This window comes from Lepisma saccharinum, chromosome 8 (assembly GCF_977018435.1).
Source record: "Lepisma saccharinum chromosome 8, izLepSacc3.1, whole genome shotgun sequence".
NCBI lineage: Eukaryota > Metazoa > Arthropoda > Insecta > Zygentoma > Lepismatidae > Lepisma > Lepisma saccharinum.
Genome location: NC_139236.1, coordinates 18,465,857 through 18,491,898, shown reverse-complemented (window position 1 = coordinate 18,491,898; position 26,042 = coordinate 18,465,857). Strand labels below are relative to the sequence as shown.

At 37.8% G+C, this 26,042-nt stretch overlaps 1 protein-coding gene across 2 annotated transcripts in view; it reads right to left on the bottom strand.

The window, feature by feature from the left end:
• Nucleotides 1-26,042, bottom strand: part of rno (PHD finger protein rhinoceros) — an 84,325-nt gene that overhangs the window by 50,709 nt on the left and 7,574 nt on the right. For both annotated transcript variants that reach the window (XM_083126319.1, XM_083126320.1), the window contains exons 4-7: nucleotides 20,934-21,017; nucleotides 6,305-6,507; nucleotides 5,260-5,462; nucleotides 1,504-1,667 (exon numbers count right to left, since the gene is read on the bottom strand). In XM_083126319.1, coding sequence (XP_082982445.1) covers nucleotides 1,504-1,667; nucleotides 5,260-5,462; nucleotides 6,305-6,507; nucleotides 20,934-20,982 — 619 coding nt within the window. In that variant the 5' untranslated portion in view covers nucleotides 20,983-21,017. The remainder of the gene's footprint in view (nucleotides 1-1,503; nucleotides 1,668-5,259; nucleotides 5,463-6,304; nucleotides 6,508-20,933; nucleotides 21,018-26,042) is intronic.

The following is a 26,042-nucleotide window of genomic DNA, read 5'->3' as shown; positions in this document are numbered from 1 at the left end:
TCCAACATCAACCACTAGGATTATGGTTATGGTTTTAACATGAAAGTCAACTCAATAAGCAAATGTAAAAATAATAATTCCCATAGAAACCAAATGGCATCCCATTATGAAATTTGGCACACAAATAGTCAATGATGTCATTAAAACATATTTTTTCAAAAAAATTACAAAATCCTAAAACCTACAGTCACGAATACATGATGAAGGTTGTGTGAATTACTCACAAGTTTAATATATATATATATATATATATATATATATATATATATATATATATATATATATATATATATATATATATATATATATATATATATATATATAATATTAACTTACGTTTTGAGAGTATCGAGGTAACTCCTGCAACGTTTCGGGACGCAACTGCTCCCTTCCTCAGGCTGCTCACGTTTAGGTTCTGTATAAATCATACACGTCAAACTCTCCATACGTTCAGGATATAGGATTGGTAAAAGGTGTATGGTTAAAAAACAGTAAAAATCTAAAACCCATTACAGGTACACGTCAAACTACCACGTTGTTTCCCAATTAGAAACTGCTCCTTGTAATGTTAAAACTTCAAAAGTGTGAGTAGCCACGGTCCGTGTGCGCTGCAATACTCCAATGTTTCCTCGTAGAGCCCGAGGATGGGCACTTCCCCTCCCTTCCACCTCCATTTTTTCCCATTCTCCTCCATTCCAGTTCATGTCAAGTCCAGCGTGAATTCCTCTTCCGTTTGAGCTTTGCATGCTACTTACTGGGTTACGTTAAATCCTATTTTTACGTATTCCTTCCTATCCCATTTCTTGAACATCTTCCCCAACACATCTCATCGATATCCCCATCATCCCTGTTTACGCAAAAGCTCAAACGGAAGAGGAATTCACGCTGGACTTGATGTGAACGGGAATGGAGGAGGAGAAGGGGAAAAAATGGAGGGGAAATAGAGGGGCAAGGGAGGGGAAGCATTAGATTTTTACTGTTTTTTTAACCATACACCTTTTACCAATCCTATATTCTGAACCTATGAACAGTTCGATGTGGTTATGATTTATGCATAACCTAAACGTGAGCAGCCCGAGGAAGGGAGCAGTTGCACCCCGAAACGTTGCAGGAGTTACTTCGATACTCGCAAAACGGAAGTTAATATTATATATATATATACCTACAGTCATGTTGCATTTTAAAGTAAAGCTCACTTAAAACTGAAGAGAAAAACACCAATTTGAGTCTTTTAAGTCAAATAGATTTTGATCTACAGCTGTTCAAAGACTTCAAAATGTTGTCATTTTTTTTTTTTTTTTTAAGATTTTTGCTCTTTTGAAAGTCAATAATAGCTCATAAACTAAGAGCCAAAAAAATCTGAAATTTCGTACTTTTTGTCCCTCTGATAGATGAATAAAGAAAAACCTTGAAAAATCTGAATCTGATTTTCTCTCACACACACACACATACGTATGTTCAAGATAAAAACATTCATACATATGTACACATTCAAGTTCTTACCCATTAATGCTCGCTCGCCATTCATAGTTTGCAACCAACACAGATCACAATCGTCCAAATCATAGGAACAAGCCTTCTCTGCCTTGGTTGGAGTATTTGACAGATAGTGTTCCTCGCTAGAGAAGAATTCATCACTGGTAATGCGGATATATTTGTTTTTTGGTCTGGAAAAAGAAAATTCAAATAAATAAAAAAAAGTTGCAGTGAAAGCAAAATCTGCACTGTACATCCATGAAAGAACAACTAAATACCTTTACTCATGTTCATTCGTGATTATATTTCTTACTCCTCAGCTTTAGCAACACTGAATGCAGGTAGAATTTTAATCTTATACATTCCAATACATTTATTGTTACAGCTTCTGATGTCAATACAGCTCAATATATAGGCAGTACTTTAGATCTGGTTTCCACTTTGTAATGAGAACATATATCAGCTCCCTATTTTGGTATCATCCTTCCCCTTCTCCAATGTTCCTGGCTTAGCATATATATTTTTGATCAGTGGCATTGCTCTCTGACTCATATAATTTGCATATTTGTTGTATTAAACATTTAATTTTCCATTCTGATACAACAAACTACATATTAGGTTATTTTCGGACTTTACACTTTACTGCATTTTATGTTCTTTATACACAGGCCCATGAAAATATCACATATATGTTTGTAATTTACTCTGATAAGTTCTCTCTTAATTTTTCCGCCCAAATTTTCTTCACCATAAATTTCGCCACCCGTTTGGTAGCTTCGTCAGGCATGTACTGTCTTGCTGCAGGCAGCATTGTTCCTTCTTCAGTTTGTGCTCAAGGCAGCGCTAGTTGACGTGGTCCTTTCACTTTCTGCTGTTCCAGAGTGAGCGTAGTGCTTCCTTTGTTTGCTACAAATCTGGGTTTTGGTGCTGTAGGTGTTGGTATTCAGCCTTGTCGTATGCTTCTGTGGATAGGCATGTGCCACGCTGCCTGCAGCAAGACAGTACATGCCTGACAAAGCCACCAGATCGTTGGCAAAATTGATCACAAAAAAATATGCATGAAAAAATAAAAAGTGAACTTATCAGAGTAAATTAAATACCTATCTCCCCAGAACCGTCAAACAGATATCTTTAGATACAATATATGTTTGTGACGTTTATGTGTATTATGACACCAGATTAACAAATGAGATCTTCTGAAGAGATTGTACTGACTTCAAAGATTTGGTTTTCCATATTGACTATATGTCTTCAATTTTATGCACTGGTTATGAACTTCTACAAAAGTTTTGATTAATTTGGTGTTCTAAGTCCACTTTATGCAAAGCAAGGCTAATCGGGACTGGACCTACAGTTTAAAGTGGAATCCACTATGTGCCTCCACTGGATATTGAACCCGGGACCCCTTGATTACGAGGAGACAACACTTCCACTGCACCATCGGGGAGGCCACCCATTCTCCAAAAGTTATCTGACCCCAAAACCACCTGAAATAATTCTAAGTCCAGAAATAATTAATGTGGCAGCAAAGCTCTTGAGCACCAGCAGAGAGTAGCCAACTTTACTACAGGTCCGAGTCAGTGATTCTTAAAAGACAGCGTACATGATTACTCACGTAAATGTAGGAGTGTTTGGACTTTGTGCACACACACACTGTTCGTTGGATTAATATAGTTTCTGACCTCATGTTATAAGCAAGAATATAAATATTTCACCAATGTGTTTTTCATCTAGTAATGTGACCTGTTAGCCTTGCCCAACATTTGAAACAATTCCAGCATTTTTTAGGGTAAAGAAAGTCACCCACAGTTGGGTGCCTAAAATAGACCTAAAAACACCCCACACGAAGTTTGGGATCTGAGTGATATTTTCTGGCCATGTGACATGAGGATTTATTGCATGCCTAGAATTTAGGCATCCCCACCAAACATACTCTGTGGTCCTCATAGGGTCTCAACGTTTTATTATTTTTAAACTTTAGATCAAAGGTATGCAGAAGGTCATAAAGAGTCACAGTCATATTAATTGCTGACACAGATTTAAAAGCAGTGGCAATGTTGGTCTAAATCTTACTAAATTTCTTCAGTAGAGGCCCAGGCTTGTCTTCTACACAGACCACCTGAATAATTATTTTTAGAAGGTAATTACTCGTCACTGCTCCTACTCTTCTTCCCTCCCCTTGCTTTGCTACCACTTGAGGAAGAAAATGAACCAAGGACTTTACTGGTGTTGGCACCTCCCTTCCAATGACCCTCCAGCGGGAGTGTGCCTGTTCCATCTTTGGATTTCGGCACAAGCCACTTGATGCAACGCATATTCATCATCCGGCTTTGCCGTGAATCCTTTCTTCCCTTGCAGTTCCAAAAACATCTTGTTCTCTTCTACTTGTCATTTATATGACATCTTGATGAGAAATGTCAAAAAAAGTTCACTGTTTTAGCGAATGTCAACTCTCTCTCTAGTTATGTTGTGGTTCTCTTCTTCTCAGGCTTACACGTGATTTCCCCTTCATGGTACAGACCCTCAATAGTCTTTAATAGAATGTGCCTTCAGCTTAATAGGTATGTCAGCGATCTGACTATACACTGCTAAGGGGAAGAGTGACAGTTGTGCACTAGTTTCAATATCGTCGGAATGGGGACTGCTACTACACAAAACTCTGGCTGGACAAAAGAGTATGAATTTCTCTCCATGTTTCAAGTGGAAGCAGTTTTCTTAAGTTAATTATTAAGCTAGACACAATGTTTGAAAAATGTCATGAATAAGTATTTACAGAATCCTGTGTATTCCTCATGGGGAATCAACTTCCAACTTCAAGTTACAACTAATCAAATGGGAGTTTCGATTTTCGCTATGCCCAACAAATTGAAATTGTTCAGCGAGTCCTTTTGATACAGATAGAAGGACATGGCAAAACTCAACAGCAGCATGTGAGCAACATTGCATTTTTTTTTTTTGGTCATTTTCAGTGTGTCTTCATATAATGCTAAATCGTCATTTACCATCTAATGTTTCTGCAATGTATTCTGTGACTCTTTCTCTTTCACGACCTTCCGTATACCTTTGAGCTCAAGTTCTAAAAAAATGAAAGTGATCAGAGCCATTAAGGACAACAGAGCAAGCAAACTTCGTATGTGGCGTGTTTAGGTCCACTGGGGTGGAGACTTGTGAAATTCTCACATTTTGGGAATTTTGGACTATGCTATTGATCTGTAGTAAAGTTGGCATTACCTCTCATAGGTCCAAGCCGAATTTACATACTAAGGCCTCAACATGAAGTGTGTTTTTCAGGTGGAAAATTTAAAATTACGCAAAGATTTCAATAAAAATTGATAGCTCTGTAACTACAAATTATATGGTTACAAATTACAAAAGTCAAAAGAAACAAATGAGACATACATGTCGCATCACGGCTTTAGCGGCCTCACCTAAATGTGACACACTTCAAGTCCCAGCACTTAAGGATTAATGATTTCTGGACTTGCCTACGTGTCGATCTATCAACATCTACCTTTTCTTCTTCTTGATAATTGAAAATTGTATTTTTCGAACATAGCCTTATAACCTAATTTGTACTAAAAAAAATATGCTGAAATGTGTAACTCGAGCATTCAAAGTACAGAGGTATATTATTTTATTTAAACCTTGCATAATTTTAAACTTCCTGCTGAAAACACGCTTGGCGTTGGGTGTTCATTGTGTAAATCAAGCCTTGGTGTATATGGGTTAATTATAATATATATAATAATAACTGAAATATCACACATTCACATTCCTACTTACAATCTGAACTCGGGAATCCGTTCAGTGCGGCACTGGCTGATGACTGTCACAGATGGCTGTGGAAGTGAGTCAGGATTTACTGGAACCTGCACGCCACGCTCCCATTCCTGCTTCCACTGATCAGTTATGACCCAATACTCATCTGGAGACAATGGTTCACTGTCTGGTAGCTTCATGGCACTAATCAAATCTTTGCGAAAGAGCTAGGACAAAGCAAAGTAAATGTTAGTTATTGAAAAGAGTAGCAACATGTTTTATAGCAGTTATAAAGCAAAATTTAAATATACTTTATGCTCCGACCAATTATGAGGGTTTTCCACTTTATCATACAATTTACTACTCAAAAATTATATGGAGGAACATAGTGATTCAGATCCCACTTTCAACTGTAGGTCCCGTCCCAATTAGACTTTCTGTGCATAAAGGGAACTTAAAAAACTCAACAACGAAAAAGTGATAAAACTTTACAAAAAACGTACAATGGAGGTTCCACTGTATATAGAATTTATGCTTGAGTGTGGCAGACATATTTGATGTTTTGGTATGCACTAACATGCTTTGCCCACACAACATAGAATTTAATACATTTTGTAGTACTGAAATAGTAAATTTTATGATACAAGTGAGAAACTACCTGCAATGGTCAGTTGCATGCATACGTTCATAATCTAAACCCAACTGAACCTAGAGTATAAAGTGAGATCAAAACCACTGTGCAATGCACCGGGAATTTAAACTCTCGATTACAAGACTACGGTATTCCTTTATGCTACTGGAGAAGATTTACAACAAGTAATGAAACTGCAACAAATGTACAGAATGACTGTAATTTTGTACTGAAATATTCCTAATCAACTTATTTATAATAAAAATTAATCAATATTCCAAGTTACCTTGGAACAGCAGACTTTCTCAATGTTAGTGAACATGCGTGCAAGATGTGCTCTCTTGACACTAGCTATGAAATGGAATTTACAAGAAATTGAAAGACAACAGAAACAGACTGAGTTCAACTGACTCCATTTCAATCAAAGAAAAAACTTACTTCAGCAGGAGCCTCAGAAGAACTTCTATTGTAGATGCTGGATGACTTGAGATCACTGAGATGGCGTGGCATCCACACTGAGCCAGAAGCATTAAGCCCATCAAGGAGAGAAGAAGTGTTAGTTGCAGCAGAAGATGCTGATGCTCCTTTTGCCTCATCCTCTTCAGCTGCAGTTGGACGGCACTTACGCCGTTTTGTAGGGACTGTGGAACATAGATTTTCATTCACTGTACATGAAAACAACTATAAACTGCAAAAAGTAACACACATCCTGTATATATGTACATATAATATCCTTACATGTAAGTAAACACAAGTAATTAACATGCACAGAGAAATCAACTAAACACAAGCAGGTGAAAGGTTGGAATGTCAGTACAAACTTGAGGGAGGAAGTTGAAAACTTGAAGTGGAGATGAGAATAAATGAAGTAGATATTGTGGGAATATCAGAAGTGAGGTGGAATGAAAGCCGTGAATTGATGTGAAGAATTCCAAATGTTTTATCCTGGAGGAGAATGTAAAGAAATATCGAGAAACTTAAGGAAGAGGAAAAAAGAAATCTGGAAAAAAAACTTGAAAAAAGGTTGAGAGTAATGATAAATAGAGCCAAATATTTATGGTGAACAAAAGCTCAAGATTTTGGTACAAAAAAATAACTGGGTATATTTTGGGACCACAAGTGGAATATAAAATGGCATTTCAGTCTAAAAATGGAGAACAAAATCCCAAATTTAATTTGGAAACTAAAGTTATTACACAAAATAAACATTTTCTTTTTAATGGCACATTTATGCAGTTATCAGTGTGTTATGTTTATTCCTGTGTAGAGGAGTCCAATTATGCTTCTCTAATTTGTACAGCAGAATTAATCAATTTTCTGTGATTTTGCATAACTAACAGGATAATTCAGATTTCAGTAAGTGTAGTGCCGGTAAATAAACTCAAAATTTCGTGTTTGGGTTTATTCCACACTGTCTAGTTCACTTGCTATTATTTTGTGACAAACATGGTAGGAAAATGTAGCTCATATCTTTCAAAACAATGGAACATTAACAACAGTGTCACACAAAAAATGTTGTTCTATCGCCAGGCTGTCGAAAACTGTGAGTGGTGAAGGGTGTAGGGAGACGCAAAAGGTGTTGTTGCTGAAGGTGAGGGGCAGGTAGTCTTGTTCAGGTCAGGGGATGTGGTTGCACTTAGGGCTGATATGTAGGCCCTCTCCCATCTTTTACATACTGAGGCGTTGGTGGATTGGGGCGAGGAGAGGATGATCGCTACCCGGAAGCAGTCATTGAAGGGAATATTATGGTGGTAGGTGTGAATGGCAACAGCGAAGTCCAGGCTTTGGGTGGAGGACCGGCGGTGATTGTTGATGTGGAGGTTGAGGGCTGTGGATGTTTTCCCCAGGCAGAAGTTCCACAGATATTGCAGGTGAGGATATAAATTAGGTTAGAGCTGTAGCAGGTTCCTTTGGCATAGAGGGTGAATTTGCTAGTGGCAGTGTGAATCTGGAGGGTTCGGGAAGTGACAATTATGGGGCAGGTTTTGCACCTTTGGCGGTTGCATTTGTGGATGGGAAGAGTTGATTGTGAGTTGGTGGGGTGTGATGGACCAGAATGTTTTGGAGATTGGGGGGGGGGGGGGACATTTGAAAACAATGGTAATGGTGGGAGTGTGTTGATTTTCTGAAGGAAGTGGTTGGTATCCCGGAGGTAGGAGGGCACAGCTTCCATATATATATATATATCCCGGCACCATGTGGTTAGCAATTAACATGTCATTTCTTAAAAAAACTACACATGATATTTCAATTCTCTGTTCATTAGTATGAGGGTATGGCATACTCAAATGACAAAACACTATATACTATATATATACTATACACTATATATATTACCCCACCTAGCGGTTGTAGGACCTTGTAGTTGGTGGTGGGGCTTGAATCCTCTGATGATCCCCTAGGGTACACTGGTGGTACCATAGCTACTGGCAGGGTCTCCCATGTCGGGCAGGCTAGTGGGTAAAGAGCCAGCCTAAGAAGTAACCTACTAGCCAACGGCGGAAGAAGATGGATAGCAACTCAACGACTGAGCAGAAGAGCCAAGAGCGGTACAACTTGAGTCCATCTGGCTCAAGAAGGTAGCACCTTGTAAGGGCTCCTTGCCAGGATTAAAGACCTCAACAACATCTATGACAATGAGGAAACACTCAGAACAGAAGAGGAAACCCATCCTCTTGGAGGAAAGAGGAAACCACTGCCTTGTGGAGGAGGGGAGGGATCCCCAAAGGCTAGGAGAAAGAAATCGCTTAAGTAAAACCAGGGGCAGGATAGGCTCTGGAGCCGTAGAGAAAGCAACCAACCTCGGGGATGGAAACCCTGAAATAAAATAACCTGGGGATTGGACGAGGGGTACAACCCCTCTTTGTAAAAAATTAGCTTGTTAAAAAACAAAGACAGAGAAAACTGGACGGATCTTTTGGGTAGACCAAAGCAAGGAGAAAGAGGGTTATGGTTAGCAACATGGAATGCCCTCAGCTTATACAGACCAGGTGCCTTCCCCAATTTAAAAACAGCTCTTACACAATACTGAGTGTTTCATAAATACTTGAGGGGTTAAAAATATTTATTGCAAGTAAAGTATTGAACTTACGTTATGTGTGCCATGTTACTCATGGTGCATACATTGAACATTTGTAGGTGTTAAAAAAAACTGTGTACGATTCTTCATTCATTCTGGACTGAGTTTACTTGCAATAAATTTTTGTAACCCCTCAATCATCTTTGAAATAGCTGGTATAGGATCAGTATAGCAGCAATACAACAAATCATGAAAAAATCAAATATAATGGAATCTGGGAATTTTATGATACTGCAGTGGTAGTAATGAACGAAATATGTTTCAAACAAGATTTATAGTGAAAAAGGAACTGATGCATGCCTTATGTAACGACCCTGCGTGGTCGCTATATTCTTTTTCAATTTCGGATGAAAGAGTTAAGTGGAAATGTCCCTGCGAGGTGTACGCTTTTAGTTTAAATGTATTCTGTAAATGTTAACGGATCCACCTCTAAGTTTATTAGCTTCACTTATTATTAGACCCTGTGTGGTCGCTGTATTCTGTAAACGTTATCAATTATTGTCATTTACATTGTTCAACTCTTTGTTTAGTATTGCAGAGTCCTGCATGGCTCATTATTAATTGTATTGTCTGAATGCACACAGTTTTAGTTTATTATCAAACCTTCACAAATCTCAGTATGGAGTTTGCAATATGTAAAAAAATGTGTGGGCAACGCATACTTTTAGTTAGAATTTTCACCGCCCATGCGCCACCGCAGCGAGGACCGGAGCTCAGTTGGCTCCCTGATGTCAACGGGCAAACTTCCAGGGTTAATCGGCCTCCCAGCCTGAAGACTAGAAGCCATCCCAGGAGGAAGAAGAAAGAAGAAGAGGAGCGTAGCAGCAACCTACCTACCTGGTCCGATCGCTTCGGCTGAAAGGTGCTCAGGTTCTACCTGCCCAGCTTGACTGGGAGTACCCAGACCTTCCTTTCTAACCTGCCGTCCCTGCATAGGAGACACCGGTTGGCTCGCCAATTCACCGCTAACGCAGGGGGTGTTGCGGCATCCATTAATCCTTTTACCCAGCGGTCGCTATTCGGGGGTACCGATTGGTTTCAGCCAATTCCCGGCTGTGGTTGGGGGTACTACGCACAACCTACTTTCTTTTACAGGGGAACCCGTGACGTCAGCTGCGACCAAGGCTCTAAATAAAATTAGGTCCCCATACTCCCCCTGGTGCCTCAATACGAGGAATGAATTGAATGATCCCTGCCCCTCTTTATCTCTTAACCTAAATACAGGTGTGTGATACCAGTAAATGCACATAAGGGTTACTGGTAAAGACACGTGTGTAAGTGTGCTAACGGACATCCTTGTGTTGTGATTATAATAAACATTATATATAAACCTGGTTTAACCTTTCTTTACACCCAGCAAGCCCTGAGATAATTCTGAGTCCTTGTTCTAGGACTGATAAGATGTTAGCACGTAAGGGTAGACTTTTGCCACCCTTCTAATTGCAGGGTTTAGTGTGTTGAACGCAGCCAGTGCCTGTACTCCTGTGCTGTGTTGTTGTGGGCGTGGGTGAACGTAACACTTAATAAACTTCAAAACTAAATACTTTGTTCACTAACAATCAGAGTAACAAGATTGAAAAAGGAACTGAAGCATGCCTTAACCTTTACTCGTATTTTGGTCGATATTTCGACCATGCAACTGATTACAAAATTCCTGTTTTTTTATCTTGATACTTTTCTGTTCGGTCGGAAACACTTGCAGTGGGTTAAATGAAGCTTTGGCACGTCATGTGGATGCACCCCCCCCCCCCCAATCCAAAGTTACATATGGAAGTTGTCGCGAATTTTAAATTCGTACACTTATTTGACAAAAAAAAGTTATAACTGGTAGACTATTTGACCAATCTACTTTGGGTAACTTTTGTTTTATATCTTTCTAATCAATGCACATGCACCAACAGATGAAGAACAAGAACTAAACGAGGAATTTTATAGCAAATTAGAAGTGTTTGAAAGTGCACCTAGAAATGAAGTAAAACTTTGACCAAATATATGAATGTATAGTTTACATGATGTAAGTAATCATAATGGAATGAAGTTAATTGATTTTGCAGTCAGTAAAAATATGATCATTAGGGGCATGCATATTTCGTTTTTGACGAAAAAACAAAATGTGAAAAAACACATTGTAGTGTTAATTTTTCATGTTTTTGAAAGGTGTGAGATGCATTTTATGACCATCTTTTGTCACGAAATAATGCGAAATGAACTGCAAAAAGCGAAATTAACTCTTAAACACGAAATGTAGGGTTTATTCACCGACGCGACACCTTCTGAGGTCTGAATTATCCTGAGTGTTATGCAATTCCCGGAAAATTGATTAATTCTGCTGTTAATATTGGAGAAGCAAAAATGGACTCTGTTACATAGAAATAAACTTAATACTCTCATAACTACATAAATGTGCTATTAGAAGTGAAATGTTAATTCACTGGAATAAGTGTAGTTTTTAAATCAAATTTAGGATTATATTCACAATTTTAAAACCAAAATGTCTTTTTATATACCACTTTTCATCCAATTTTTCACCGCTATAACACCGATATTTTATTTTATTTACCGCTTTTGAACCTGAAATTGACTCCGTTTTTGTACCGAAATTTTGCTTTTTTATTTACCGAAAATATGTGCCTCTAATGATCATGTATGACATGGATGTCACCAGATGGAAGTGCATATAATCAAATAGATCATGTTTTCATTGATTAGAAGACATGAGTCAGATGTGCTGGACCTAAGAAGGTGCAGGGGGCCGATTGCGATTCGGATCATTTCTTGGTCAGAAAGAAGTACAAAGGATTTCATTAAAGACGGAGAGAAATATGATGTAAGCTGAAAAACAAAATAAATATTGCGAGACAAAATGAAGAGGAGATAGGAAGAAAGACAGAAGAATACTCGAACAGAGAAGAAACATCAGTCGAGAAGAATGGAATACATTTAAGGAAATTGTAACAAGCAAAGCAGAAGTTGTTGGATATGAAAGGAAAGAAATTAGGAATGTATTGTATGATGAAGAATTTCAGATAGTGACTAATGAAAGAAACTAAGAAAGGGGGTTTAGTGGGAGGAGTAGAAGGAATTTGAAAATGATGGGCAGAATATTTTATAAAGAGCTGCTGAATACACCAATGATACAAGAGGGAGAAGATATAGAGAAAAGAGTACCTTATGGACCAGAGTTGAGTTAGCGTTTTAAATCCACTTTATGCACAGTAAGGCTAATCGGAACTGGACCTATAGTTTAAAGTGGGATCTGAACCACCATGTGCCTCCACCGAGACCCCTTGATTACAAGGCATTATGGACCAGAGCAACAAATATCAGAACCTAGCTATGAGGAAGATCAAGAAGCAATAAAAGAAATTAAGAATAATGGAACAGCAGGAGAAGACAACATTAAAGCAGAACTTTTAAAGTATGGGGGAGAGAGGATAGTAAGAAAACTACATGAATTGATACAGAGAACCTGGAAAAGGGAAGAGATGCCAGAAAACTGGGCAATGGGTGTTATTTGCCTCATTCAGAAAATAAATGATAAAACTAATTGTAGAAACTATAGAGTAATTTCACTGTTAAGTGTCCCGTACAAAGTTCTGTCGAGAATATTAGCTAGGAGAATAACATCTTAAAATGAAGAAATTATAGACTATCAGTGTGGATTTAGGAGAGATAGATCAACCACAGACCATATGTTCTCAATGAGGTGTACACTTGAAAAATGTTTATAGACTAGCAGAAAGCATATGAAAGTGTATGTAGAAAATCTCTTTTTAACATAATGCAAATTTGGTGTACCTCAGAAGTTAGTCAGGCTAATTCAAATGACATTAGTAAAAGGTCATTACAAAACTAATGACTCCACCTTAATAACTCATATTGTTATCAGATTGCAATGAAACTTCACACACATATAATGTGATATGTTACTAATGCACACAATCTTTCATTTGCAGGTAACTAAATAAACAACATGAACAGCACAGAAAAATAAAGAGCTGTGATCAAGTACAATAGAGGGTTGTTGGGCACTGGAGATCAATAGCAGGCTGCATGTGGCATATGGAGAGGATGCAATTGACATTAGCAATGTTGGAAGATGCACGAAGAAGTTCAGAGAGGGGGAAACCTCCGTGGCGGATAAACATCCAAGTGGTAGACCTGAAACCGCAGGGACGGATGAAAACCCAGAAGAGTGTATGCAGGCTTTAAAAAAGTTGAGGGGCACTATTTGATAAAAAAGAAAGCACACTCCCCTGGACAGTGTTGTTTTGCACCATGATAATGCCCATCCTTACATGTCAGTGAAAATGTCAAAGGCTACTGCCAAAATGGGATTGTCACCAATGCCCCAACCCCCTTCCAGTCCTCATTTAGCCCCATCGGACTTTCATTTGTTTGTCCCTCTCAAAAACAACCTTCAAGGACAGCATTTCCAGGACGAGAAAGACAATAAAATCACTGTGAATGCATGAGCATGGGTCAACAAACAACCTCCGACTTTTTACCAGAGTGGATTTCGGCAGAAATGTATTGAAAGCAAAGGACAGTATTTTGAATAGATTTAATAGGTACTCAACATGAGTATCTATTTTCACACAAACTGTCCAATTGTTCCCCTTCACATAACATTTTTACAGTAGAGGAGACATCAATATTGGGATGACCTTTGTAAATGCAAGGGAAAAGGTGAAGGTAGGAGGCAAACATATTGAAGAATTTGAAATCTCACAAGAAGTGAGGCAGGTACATGTACTCTCAATCCAGCTATTCAACCTGGTCTTGGAAAAAGCCATAAGAGGGATAGATATAAACAAGGGAGGAAATATATACAGTCAACTCTCGATTCAACGACCTTTCACAGTTCCCGGGAAAAGGGTCGTTATTTCGAAGGGGTCGTTATTGGAATTTGCACCAATTTTCAGCTTAAACTGAGCTCAAACGGACACAAAGATGTCTAGGAGATGGTAACACCATTTATCCTGGTAGTTATACAACATGTTATGCACAGGACGCGTGTTGTGAGAATGAAAATAGAACATGAAAAAGTTTTCACAAAAAATAATTTAAAATAATGTTACTTTCTTTCAATTGTGCACAGTTGTTGCTTTTCCATGAAATTCTTTCAATTCTAGTTCATGAGAAACCTGTTTGCACCGAGACCCGTGGAAATGAAAACAATCTCTTGCTTATTGCAAGCGAAACTCAAGAATCTTGACACCAGTCACACTGGCGCCAGCAAAAGTCGGGAGATAATCGGGCAGAATGAATGTTGGATTTTATACGGGTCTACTGGAGCATTGTCTGTTACAAGATTAACTGGTAAGATTAGATCTCTCGGGAGAAACAACATAACCTTTCTAGGCACCAGACAAAAAAAAAAGGCGGGGCTGTAATTTTCGTTCTGGTTCGGCTGTGTAAAATACGTCGCAAAAAAAAAGTCACGTTTTCTTTGCATCAACCAACTCATTCACCCTCCCCCCTACCCCCATTCAAGGGAGCAATCCATACTCCTTCCTCGACTTGCATTGTAATCCAGTGTGAAAAAGGAAATGTGCAACTTACGATGTCTTCACCCAATGCATATTCTAGGACACGTCACATCCCAGTCGAAAGTCATTTGGGTTTGGAATTGAATTTCACTTTAAACTGTATATTTAGTCCCGATTAGCCCATCAGCATAAAATGAACTGAAAACAAGCTTTATGAAACTGCGCATTTTCACATATCAAAATGGTAGATCGTTATTTACTCTCACGTTAATCGATGATTTAATGTTGGATTTAGGAGTATTCTCGATGTCAAACACCCACTCCTCCAAAAGTTTTCCCCTTGAATAATATCTTTTTAATCGGTCTCAGCGACCATTCCTACATATACCATTTTTTAATTCCCCCCCCCCCCCACATGAATGGTTCTGAAGAAAAGCGGATGGGAATTAAATTTACAGTTTTGCTTATCAGAAGGCGCAGAACATGAAGTTATTTTAACTCTTGTTTTCCTTTCTGGAGATAGAATTTCGTTATCGTCAAATCAAAAACAGCTTTGCGAGATTCAAAACAATAACTTTTTCCTTCGCGCTGGATGAGTCATTGCTGTTATCGGCAAGCAAGAGCTTCGCAGATGCTAGACAATGGCGCCAGCTGCATCGTAAAAACAAGGAGACCGGCTGGAAGTTCGAGCAACAGGTGGCGGAAGAGAAAAGTCCCAGCATTTTAAAGATAACGCAACTGTCGAAGACTGAACTTTTAACAGCAGTGTAAAGAAAGAAAGAAATAACCCTTACTTTACGTTTTACCATACAAGAGACAATAATATGGGTAATATTTCCTATGCAGACAACAGCATAAAAAAAAGACCTGAATTCTGCAATTATTAACATTGCAGTGTACACCAGTGGCGGAGATTGAGCTGGGGAAAGAGGGAGGGAGCGTCACTTTCTTTTTTATACTTGTTCTATGGTTTTTGTTCGTTTTCAAGAATATATCCAGAACTGGTTGCCCCATTTTAGACGTCAAAGAAAAGAAGATGGGTGGGTCCACTTCCACCCTCCCCTGTAATCAGCCCGTGCACACACGAGCAAGAAAATCCTGGCTGAAACAATAGGCATCGCCCCCCCCCCCCCCCCCCACGTTAGGAAAACCTATGAAGTGGGAAACGGGAGATATGATGCACGTAAGATCGAAGTAAACTTTTGTGGAAACCTCGATGACAACGCATTAAGCAGGTTGACGATCTTTAGTTCTATGTGGTTTTGAATTATCTCTAACGGTTTCGCTTTTTTATGAAGTGTTGCAGGGAACAAAGAACACGTTTTGAATGAAAGCGTTTACTGGAAGTTGTCGGCTACAAGGCCGAGAGTTGCTCACTCACGGGAACCTACTGAACCCTAGGTCAGAGCTGGACAGATGGGCCAGACATCCAGGCACCACACATCTGTATTTTGGAATATACCGGCGATCTTATCTCTCAAGGTGGTGTATTTATCGATCAAAGAGCTTCACCTCCCATACACATTGGCAAAGACTGCAAGTCCAGAAGTCATTTCGGGCTGCTCCCCCCCCCCCCCTCACCCGCGAGTTTTCAGCAGCTCTTAGGACAAGGAAACAAGTCAAGGTCGATTTAAAATAACATCCAAGCATATTTGATCTTCTCTTCTCACCTATCCAAGAGCAAGCATGGCAAAACAACACTGGCGCGTTGGGTAGGGACCGTCGAGTGCAGGGTAACATTGATGCACTTGAGGGAGGGGAGGGCAGAGGTCAAGTGCTATTGGATATCACTCAAGCATGGTGTGGTTCAGACCCAATTGTGAGCGGTAGAGCGCTCGTGAAGGGAATGAGTGAAAAAAAACAACGCATTTTTTGGCCGATTTCCTTCAATTTTTCAACTTTTTTTTTTTCAAATTTTTCAACTTTTTTCTAAATTTTTCACGGTTCCCGGGAAAAGGGTAGTTACTTCGAGGGGGTCGTTATACCCGGGGTCGTAGAATCGAGAGTTGACTGTATTCAACAGAATGAAACAATATCTTACTTGTGTAGATGATGTGTCTAACAAGTAGAAATGAGATAGGAATCAAGGAAAGCTTTATACAAAATTGCAGTGAACAAGAAAAAAAAAAAAATATGATAAACATGCAGGGGAAGAACAAGTATCAAGAAGTTAAATATATACAAATAAACAGGAAATTTGTAACAGTTGAGAGGTTCAAGTATCTAGGGACAATCTACAAGACTGTAATAAGACCCACAGTTACATATGGAGCAGAAGAATGGTGTCTAAGAACACAAGATGAGAAAATCTGGAGCAGAAGAATGGTGTCTAAGAACACAAGATGAGAAAATCCTTCTCATACGGAAAAGGAAAATCCTAAGGAAAATATATGGACCAGTGAATGAAAGGAGACTCTGGCGTATGAGAACATACAACTACAAGACCTATACCAGCAGACATTGTGAATGAAATCAAGAGGATGAGACTAAGATAGTTAGAACATATGGAAAGGATGGAGGGAAGCAGGTGTGTGAGAAAATTAATGTTTGAAAGACCAGAGGGAAGAAGAAGGGCAGGAGGGCAAAGGAAGAGGTGGCTTGAGGAGGCTAAGGAGAGGATGGGGGAAGAAAGCAAGAGATAGACCGTTTGGAAGTCATTTGTGGCCCTACAGGGGTAGGAGAGCTACAGTGGAAGGTAATATCCATTGTTACAATCATTAACAAGCAGAGCTTGAAAAGGTCATTTGCTTCCCTCTGTTGTATAAAGGGATGGAATTTACAACAATCTCCTCAACCACTCCCATTTCCTGATATATTTCACATTTACATGGCATAATGAGAATCAAAGAACACCTTAACAACATGAGACAATTAGGGGTCCTGGGGCAAAGGACAAAATTTCGAAAATTCCACTTTTGGAAGAAATGGTGCATAACTTCCATTTTATTTTCCAAATTGCCGTGCATCTCTACAAATTTGGTCCATCCAGAGTTCATAGGGTAGACGGTTGAAACAAAATCATGCAATTTGTTTTTGTAAGCTGGCAACACTGCTTTTCTTATACATTGTTATTGTTTTCTTTCCCCCACAAGAAGTATAAATCTGTTTTCAACGAAACTTTGCATGGTTATAGGAATGTACCACTGCCACATACTACATTGTTTTAATTCACTTCGGTCTGTAGTGGTCACAAGAGCATGCCAAATTCCATTTTCTTTAACATTTCAATTTTCTTCTCCTCCTCCTTCCTTTAAAACTCAATATTGGGAGACACAATGTATAAATTTTATCTCCACTAAAAGCATGTTTGTAAGAAAGAAAAGAAACAGATTCCATCTTTTTATGACAATTTGTTCTTGAGCTATAACTTTTTTTTGTACTTTGCATCAAGTTTCAAAATTGCATGCTTCAAAAGTTACCATCCGGAATGCGTTTACAGGTGCACGAGGCTCCAATCTTCAAAGGTTAAGCAATCTCTACATCAAATGAATTGTAATGAGAGTAGGAAAAGAAATGACACAGGGAAGTGAAATTGGGAGAGAAGTATGACAAGGAAGCTGCTTATAACTTACATTATTAAACAATTACTTAAAAGAATTAGTAAAGAACCATTTCCTAAATAAGGGAGAGGTAACAGGATGAATAAGAATAAAATGAATAAGATTTGCAGACAACATGGCATTCTTGATTTTAGAAAACTTGCATGCAAACTGTGAGCAGTACAGGATGAAAATGCAAAGATTGGCAACTATTTACTTTTTGCGAGAATGCAGGACTGCACAACAATTCGAAATATACAAATGGAAGAGGGCACTGTATGGAACTGAACAATGTATTTACCCTTGTAAATGTGGACCAGACAAAGGCTACAGTTATTGGAAAGCAACCATGGAAAATTAGTGTGAGAATTCAAAGAAAAAGCATTGAATAGGTTGACAGCTTCAGATACCTAGGTCACTGTTTTATGGTTCAGCTGTCGCTGGTGATCCTGCTCTACAGTTGGGCCTGGTGCTTGTTAGAGCGTGGCAAAGGATTGCGGGGTTAATTTAATGTGCACGTGGATCCTTTTGTTTAACATAAGTAGTGGCAAAAGTGGACAGAGGATTTTGATGTGAACTTTTCAAGAGCATGCTTTTCAAACTTCCCAGGATGCATACAAAGAAAATCGTAGCTGTAGATCAAATTGTTGTTGAGATCAAATTGTTTTCTTTTTCCTCCAGAATGATAGAGCTTTTATCGGAGGTGAAATTTATACATTGTACCTCCAAATAATGAAAGTTAAAGAAAGAAGAAAATTGAAATCTAAATTTTTAAAAAAAAATGGTATTCAGCATGCCCCTGTGGCCAACACAATACACCAAAGTGAATGAAAAATGTAGTATGTAGCAGTGGCACATTTCTACAACCCTGCAAAGTTTCATTCAAAATAGGGGGAGTAATAACAGCAAACAACAGCAGAAGCGTTGCCAGATGATGGGGAAAAATCTGAAATTTCACATCTAACATGGAGCCTATGGATGCTCGATAGACCAAATTTGGAGGGAAGCGCAACTAAAGTTGAGAAACTTGAAATGTCCTTCCCCCAATTTTGGAGACAAAAATTTAAAGAAGAAAACAGAAATCACACATTTCTGAAAGATATATATTTTGTGAAATTTTGAAAATTAGACTTAATTTTTGCACAGTTTTAAAGTGTTCTTCTGTTCTCATTTTAAAGAAAAAAGTGAAATATATCGGCAACAAGCAATCGATGAAGATTTATAGCACTTTTTTTGTAAAATATATCCCATAATACTAAGAGAAACAAAGGGTATTTTCCAACTCCACTTGTTAATAATAGTAACCATCAATATACAGGGTATCCAAGAATGAATGTGATTGTTTCACAAGGTCTCTGTGAAGTATGTATTGTGTGTAATGGATCGAAAGTGCTTTTATTTAATTCAGTTACTCAAAAACTTTACGAACATCAGTAAGTTTCAACATGCACACCAATAACAGCACGACACATGTCATAACGATATTCAAATTATGTCCATACACTGGCGAGAACGTCTGGAGTAATGCTTGCAATTGTTGTCTGATTCTTGCCTCGAGGTGGTCAAATTTCACCGTAAACCTCATTTTTGACATAGCCCCGGAGGAAGAAGTCTAACAGAGTGAGATCAGGACTTCTCGTGGGCCAAGGGATGGGTACACTTCTGCCAATTGACCATTCTGGAAATCAATGATTCAACTCTTCTCGCACATGGCAGTGATCCATCTTGTTGAAAGAGGATCTGCAACTCTGCATGTTCCATTTCAATTTGCTTGATTTGAGGAAACACAAAATTCTGTAACATGTCCATGTATGCAGTGGAGTTGATGTTAGTTTCAACAAAAGAGAATGGGCCCAAAAAAAAAAAAAAAAAAAAAATCACTTGGAGGTGGCATGGATTGGAACTTATTGTATACACAGGACAATATTCTCCCCTTGGTCCACATAGCAACAGCTTTACAATCTACAACTAAGAAAGCCACTTCTTGAACCTGAATTGTATGGCACATTATATACGAGATATAATTGTCACTTTTTCTCATCGAAAACCAGCGTGCATGTAATACAAGAACATGCATTCATGAGTAAATGCGGTAATTGCTTGATTAATATCAGTTTAACCATGACTATTGCAAAATCAAAATCAGATTTGCCTACTTGTTCACGCAACATGGCATCAGCATTTCGCAATCACATAATTTTGGTACAAAAACAGAGCCAATTTCGGGTTCAAAAGCGGTGACTAAAATAAAATTTCGGTGTTATAGCAGTGAAAAATCAGAAGAAAATTGGCATATAAAAAGACATTTTGGTTTTAAAATTGTGAATATAATCTTAAATTTGATTTAAAAACTACACTTATTACACAAAATTAACATTGCACTTCTAATAGCACATTTATGTAGTTATCAGGGTATTAAGTTTATTTCTGTGTAAAGGAGTCCATTTTTGCTTCTCCAATATTAACAGTGGAATTAATCAATTTTCCACGAATTGCATAACTCGCAGGATAATTCAGGCCTCAGGTGTCGCATCTGTAAATAAACCCTACATTTCGTGTTTAAGAGTTTATTTCGCATTTTGCAGTTCACAGTGTGACACAGTAACAAAATGCATCTCACACCTTTCAAAAACATGAAAAATTAACACTACAGTGTGTGTTTTGACATTCAGTTTTTTTTGTCAAAAACGAAATATGCATGTCCCTACTCATCAAAGGGGGTTCTCTGGAAGTGCTGATATTGACCAGCGATTGCAAAAGGCTGGTGCAATGGTACATTAGGTGGCTGAATTTGAGTGATAATTATCTGGGAGAAGCAAGCAAATCTGATTTTGATTTTGGAATAGCCCTGGTAAAACAAGTTATGCGGACTGCAAGCAAAAACCCTTCTTGTGAACATATGTAACATGTAGTATTCTAAATAATATTACATTGAAAAATTAAAGGCAAATACATACCTGTGCCCTCTTCTGATCTATTCTGCTGCCTTTTCACCCGTTGAGACATCTTGATGTTGTCTCCACACAGGGTCTTGGATGTACCTGGAAAACAAAGACACAAAACTTACATGCCTGCCAAGCATAATGTGTTGCTATAAATTATAAATTCCAAGCTAATACAAAGATACTGTAACTATATCGTATTTTCATCAAATAACTAGTACCTCCAGCTTCCCAAAAGACAATGGCTTACTTCTCATCAATATACAAGAGCTAGGCACTAAATATTAACAAAATACGCACACACGTTCAACGCTTTTTTCTTGAAATTCTCATTCTGTGTCTATATTTCTTGGTTATTTAATATCCCAATCTATGTCTTTAGATCAGTGATTCCCAACAGGGGTGCAATGGCACCTTAGGGTGCTGTGAGATATTTGAGGGATTTAAAAAAATATATATATTAGGAAGTTCACCAACAGTGAGGCATCACTGGCTGTTTCTTGGCTTGGTCTGGCAGAGGATTACCCTAACCTAGTAAAGAAAACAATGGACATACTTTTCCCTTTTCAACTTCATATTTGTGTGAGCAAGCCTTCTCTGCTATGGCAACAATAAAATCCACCGCAAAGCAAGAAATAGACTACTATCTCTGAGGATGCTATGCATAGTTCAACTGTAATGCCTGATATCGAATAGTTGTGCTCTAAGCATCAATCGCAAGTCTCACATTAATAAAACAAAACTCTTGAGTGATTTCCATTGTAGTAAACTGTATTCTATTCTGATGTTTGTTCCTCATATTATCGTTCAATAAATACATAACATTAGTCCTGGAATAGGTATTCGTTTAACAATAAATCTAACTTGCTCCTGATAACATATTCTACTCATATTTAAAATTAAAAAAATAATAACAATTCTAACAGGGGTGCCGAAAGTTTTTAATCTCATTCCCAAGGGTGGCGTGAATGTAAAAAGGTTGGGAATCCCTACTTTAAATGAATCTTAACATCGAGGAACAAACAATTACAGTAGATAAAATGTATGAAAGAGCTAAAAAAAAACAATGAAAAGCCCATCCTATGGTTAGGACTCCAAGTGATAATCTTTCGGATGGAATTCATTAAATCAACACTCGGTCACTGTGGTGGATGATATTGAACAAAGAAAAACCACCTTTATTTTTGTTTCACTCTTCATTTACATTGCATTTCTGTCACTTTAGGCTAATGAGATTAAATCAATCATGAGAAACTCATAAAAGGTACAGTCAAGCCAATGATACCCTAATCATAGCCTGTGTTAATGTTTTTGTGTTTCTTGCAGATCCATTGTTACATTGACTGAAAACAGAGAAAAAAATTGACTTTCATAAAATTAAACCTATTGTCCAGTGTGTGCAGTGTTCATTAAAATTAAATTTAGCCTTTTAAGGATCTGAACTATTATAAATAAAGACTCGATGAAGAAAGACACTTCTTTCAAATGTAATAGCAACCCTGTATGAGGGAGGGGGGAGGCATCTATCCTCATAGCCTTCTATGTGTTTTGCCTCAATATTCTTGTGTAGATCAGTATTTTTAAGTCAACATTTTAAAAATAAAGAAGAAAAACTATCAATGTTCAAGGCTGATATGTACATATCAGACAATCTTTCTTAACCTTTTACATTTACATCATCACATTAGTAAGTTACTCGTTTTGATTCTTCTCCATAGCATAGGTTCTTACAATTGCACACAAACACCAAAGCTTTACAAACAAGAAGAAGAGAAAGGTGGGAGTGAGGAAGAATGTGATACAAGCACACACAAATAAACGGTATCACCCTGAAATTTTGGATCTGGTGCTGCCAACTGGACAGTATTTGTAGAAGAACACGACAGCAGTAGATGGTAGCTTTAGCATATCTTGGGAGTCAATGGACAAAATTCCATGCTAGTGAGTGAATAGGTAAAGTTCCCCATGCATATGAAGGCACATTTAGGATATGATGTGATCAGTACAATGCTCCAGCCATTTTTACCCCCCCCCCCCCCCCCATTGAGCTCCGAAGCCACTTTATGTGGGGACAAGGCTGGAAAAATTCCGACCTCAGATCACCCACCCTGGGAATTGAACCCGGGTCTCCTGCATGGCAGTCAGATGTCCTACCGACTATACCACCATAGCATTTGCTAGTCAGTGAATACACCGAACAATTATGTCCTTTTATTTGGTGTGTGTCTGTTTCTTGATGAATGAAATATTGTGCAAATCTTGGGAAAATTGATACGGGAGACCCTGGTAATTGTTAAAGTGTTTGGGGAAGAAAGGATGGATGTTTGACTGGCATACTCAGTTCAGGATCGGTCGGACATCCAACGACAAACTTGCTGATAAGGTGAGGGCATTAGTTATCGGTAGAGCCATGCATATTTTGTTTTTCATGAAATCACATTTAATAAATAAATAATACAATGCAAAATGAACTCTAAAATGCAAAATTTAGGGTTTATTTTATTTATTATCTTCTGAGGTTTAAATTATCCTGTGGGTTATGAAAATCACGGAAAATTGATTAATTCTGCTGTAAATATCCGAGACGTTTTGCACAGGAATAAACTTCATATTCTGAAAACTATATAAATGTGCTATTAGAAGTGGTATGTTAATTTGGTGTAATAAGTTTTTTAATCAAATACAAAGTACAATGTGTGTTTTCTGTGCCATGTGTACTATTAAATCAGAATAATAACCATGCCATTGTAAATTTTTGCTCTGTTGCTAGCTGAATTTTGAAATCTGCAGTGATATGGTAGTTAGCCATATATTATAATGTATTGCATAATTACTAGAGGCACATATTTTTGGTAAATATAAAAGCAAAATTTCAGTATAAAAACAGAGTCAATTTCGGGTGCAAAAGCGGTAAATAAAATGAAATTTCACTGTTATAGCGGTGAAAAAGCTATATAAAATGACATTTTGGTTATAAAAATGTGAATATAATCCCAAATTTGATTTAAAAACTGCACTATTACACAAATAAACATATTTCTTCTAATAGCACATTAAATCATTACCAGAATATTAAGTCTATTCCTGTATAAAGGGGTCCATTTTTTCTTCTCAAATATTTACAACAGTTAATCAATTTTCAGTGAATTGCATAACTCACAGGATACATCAGACTTCACAAAGTGTCGCATCGGTACATAAATGGTAAATTTCATATTTAAGAGTCTATTTCACATTTTGCAGTTCATTTCGCATCATTTTGTGACAGAACAGGGTAGGAAAATGCACCTCACACCTTTCAGAAACATAAAAGAACAACATTACAATGTGCTATTTCACATTTCGTGATTTAGTCAAAAACAAAATAGGCATGCCACTAATAATTACTTATGATATTACTGGTAGAGGCTTCTTTAGGAAGGCCGCTCCATCAAAATAATTTGTAATTACTTTCAATTAAATCTTGTATTACTTAATAAATTAGATGTTTTCAGGTAACATTTCAAAATGTGTCTTGAGTTGTTACGGCTTTATTAGCCCGTATTAAGAAAAAAAACTCCCGGGGAAAATGGGACTGGCTGCTTAATTATTCTTAGTTTTATCTACCCTTTGTTCCAGGTTCCATGCGTGGTGGAGGGATCACTCATTTGGATTCCTTATTAAACTGAATGTCCATTCACAATTAGCTTATCTGGACATAATGTGGACTTAAAACTAGGGCTGAGCCGATACTGACAAATTCCAACCAATTTGGAATTCATCTACCGATACTTTCCCAGCATTTTGGTCTTTCACAGGGTTCGCAAAATTGCCACGTGGCAAGTTGCGGAGTCTAATTATCCTGGAAATTATGCAAAATTCAAAATTCCTTCTTTTTTCACAAAAAACTGTATTTTTTAATTACACATAATCTATTTAAATATTCTTTTGTAATTCTTTAATATTCTAAAGCAAATTTCTTGTTAAATTGATGTATATAATTCTTGTATAAGAATATTTAATATTTACACACCAATATTTCAAACACACTTTCATTACTGCAATTTTCAAGTATCAGTATCGCTATCGGTATCAGTTCAAAGTGGTATTGGCTCAGCCTTAATTAAACAAAACCTGCAGAAATTTTAGGGAAATGGTTACACAACAAAGTGACAGAAAACACACCAAAATATTATGTGGCTCAAGTGGGTAGGTGAAGTGGAAGAGGTAAGTCCATATTTTGTACTTCATTCTGAGAACTTTTCAAATGACACTCTTCATTTCAGTTTGTGAACTCAAGGCTTTGCTGAATGAACACAGTGGCAACCATAATGAAAACGACAACAATCAGTCTCTCTTCACACCAGGATTCTCATTTCCCAAACTATAGATTTGATTTCAAAGTCTAACTGAAAAAGTGTTGACAATTCAGCACAGTAATTACCACTTTCACATGACTACACATAGGTGGAAAAAATGTCATACATTTAATCCTATTGGCTACTATGAGACCAAATGTTATAAAATCTTGCTGTTATTTTTTTCTTATGTAAAGTTCCCTGTGAATATAGCACCATGCTAGGAAGGCACATTTAGGCAATATGGGGATAGGACCCCGCACATTCTCAATCTCGGGTTGTTCAAGGTGGCCACTCTAGGACCATGATGAAATTCATGTATAATTCCCAGTTTTCAAGGCGAGCTTTCCAAAACTTTAACCTTTACACCCCCGAGTAGGTTTACGAAAGTAACCCCTTTCTCGCCTGGGCTTCTCGGCTGGAATTTTAAATTTGAACACTCTTTGGAGGAAAATTGGTATAACTCGGGCCCTATGGGAGCAATCTACTTCGGATAACTTTTGTTTTTCAGCTAAAACATCAGTGCATGCAACTGTGTACAATTCAGAACGCCGGACCAAGGAAGGGGTGCTGGGGGAGGGGTGTACGACCCCGAATTTCAATGGAAAAAACATAAAAATCTGGAGTTTGCACCCTCTTCTCCCGCTATTCTGGGGAGATGGCGTGAACTTTAGTATTCTTTTCAAAGAATGGACATTTCTCAAGAGAATGAAACATGTCTCATGTTCTTGGGTGTCATACAAGTTGAATAATAAGCCAAAATGTGATTTTTTTTTACGAAAAATAG